This window comes from Nanorana parkeri, unplaced genomic scaffold, assembly GCF_000935625.1.
Source record: "Nanorana parkeri isolate BGI_ZX_2015 unplaced genomic scaffold, ASM93562v1 scaffold2177, whole genome shotgun sequence".
NCBI lineage: Eukaryota > Metazoa > Chordata > Amphibia > Anura > Dicroglossidae > Nanorana > Nanorana parkeri.
Window position 1 is genome coordinate 3596 of NW_017308445.1, and position 1865 is coordinate 5460.

The 1865-nt window shown below is 47.7% G+C and overlaps 1 protein-coding gene across 1 annotated transcript in view; it reads left to right on the forward strand.

Moving 5' to 3' along the window:
• The window catches only part of LOC108800949 (NADH dehydrogenase [ubiquinone] 1 beta subcomplex subunit 8, mitochondrial-like), a 2981-nt gene extending 1346 nt beyond the window's left edge, over positions 1-1635 (forward strand). Inside the window, exon 2 of the mRNA XM_018572928.1 lies at positions 1469-1635. Coding sequence (XP_018428430.1) covers positions 1469-1599 — 131 coding nt within the window. The 3' untranslated portion in view covers positions 1600-1635. The remainder of the gene's footprint in view (positions 1-1468) is intronic.
• Positions 1636-1865: the final 230 nt, after the last annotated feature.

Below are 1865 nucleotides of genomic sequence, written 5' to 3' on the forward strand. Positions count from 1 at the left end.
GGGGGTATCAGGTAAGTAAAATACTTACCCCATAGTTCTCTTTTAACCCTTGCTGTGTTGGGAGAGCCCCACTGTAAGGTTAAGAATTTTTTCCCCTGGCATGTGCCAGAAGAGCTCAGCCCCTAAATTGGGTGTGCAGTTGGGTAAAGTGTTATTTATCTGATTTATTGCAATTCTTGCTTGGTTATTAAAGTGACACTAAAGGAGAACTATGGGGTCAGTGGTTTTCCCCATAGTTCTCCTTAGGGTAACGGGAGGACACAAACCAGCGTCCTCCCGTTACCCTAAGCTCAGTATACCGCGAGCTACAGCCGGAGCGGATCCCGACGTAGCTGGCGGGATCTGCCCAGCTGTGTGAGTGACAGCTGGCTCTGCCTATCTAGAGGCAGAGCCAGCTGTACCCGCCCCCTCCCCCGTCTGTTCCGCCAGTCAGCGCTGGCAGATCGGAGCGGGGAGAGGGAATCCAGCCCCTCCCCCGATCTACTGAGCTGATTTGTGATAGTCTCATTGTCACAGGTCGGCTAGAACTATGAGGTGAGTGGAAATCACTCATCTCATAGTTCTCCTTTAACAATACTGAACCGTGTGTATCAGTCAGCTGTAGATCCTCAAATCATCTCTGAATTTGTGCTGATACTGTCCTTCCTTCTGGAGGGGGGCTGCTTTTGTTCCCCATGGTCCCTGTGTGTATTGTAAAGTAGACACCGCTCCAAGCGCGCTCCCATGATGGACTACAATCTCATGTTTAGTTATATAGGTTATATTGAGATTGTAGTCCATCACAGGAGTGAGCTTGGAGCGGTGACTACTATACAACACACACAAGAACCATGGGGAAGAAAAGTAGCCACCCTCCAGAAGGAAGGACAGTGTCAGCACAAATTCAGAGATGATTTTGAGGATCTACAGCCGAGTGATACACAAATAAGATACATTTTTAATAATAGTTAAGGTTCTTGAATGTATTTTTAAGGTCTCGTTCACACCTAGGCGTATTGCATATGCGCGTCTTTTACCGCGATTCGTGGTAAAAGTCGCGCGACAAACACGCGTTTCCGAAGACTACTTGGCTGTATCCCAATGGAAACACGCAACAAAACGGCCCAAAGTAGTACCTGTACCTTTTCAGGCGTGGGCCGTTTTGTAGCGCGTTAGGGATGGGCGGAAATACGCCAAGGTGGGTACGAGACCATTGAATACAATGGGATTTATATTTTTGAGCGTTCGTCGAGTGTAGAACGCGCTGCAAAACGTTCAGGTGTGAACGAGGGCTTAGATTGACCTCCTATGTTTAGTGTCACTTTAATGTTTCATCTTAATTAGCGCCTATATTCTTGCTAAATCATAGAATAGTCTGAGACCCAGAATAAGGTAAAGTTTGTAGTGTTTACAACAGCAATACCCTAATGCCTCTGGATGTATATTTGGTTTGTTTAAATCCTAACACTTGTTCTGCTTTTTGCTTCAGCTCATGATCTTCCCTCTCATCTTATGCCTGGACCTTATCCCAAGACACCAGAAGAAATGGCAGCTGCTGCCAAGAAATATAATTTGCCATTGGCGGACTATAAACCCTACCCAGATGAAGGAATGGGGTGAGCTTTAACTTGGTCTACACAAGTGCAATTCATTTTAGCTTATCCTTTGGCCTCATTCACACGGGGCGTGTTGCCCTGTACAGGGTCCGGTCTGGAGCTGCGGGAAGATGCGTGTGGGCAGCTCATTCAACTCTATGGCGATGCAGGAGCTGTGCATCCTCACACTGCTTCCCGCAGCACCAAGTTTTGACAGCTGCTCACAGGCCGTGTACGGACCTGAATCCATCATGTCTGCATCCGAGGACTTACACCGTCTGTGCGCGGCTG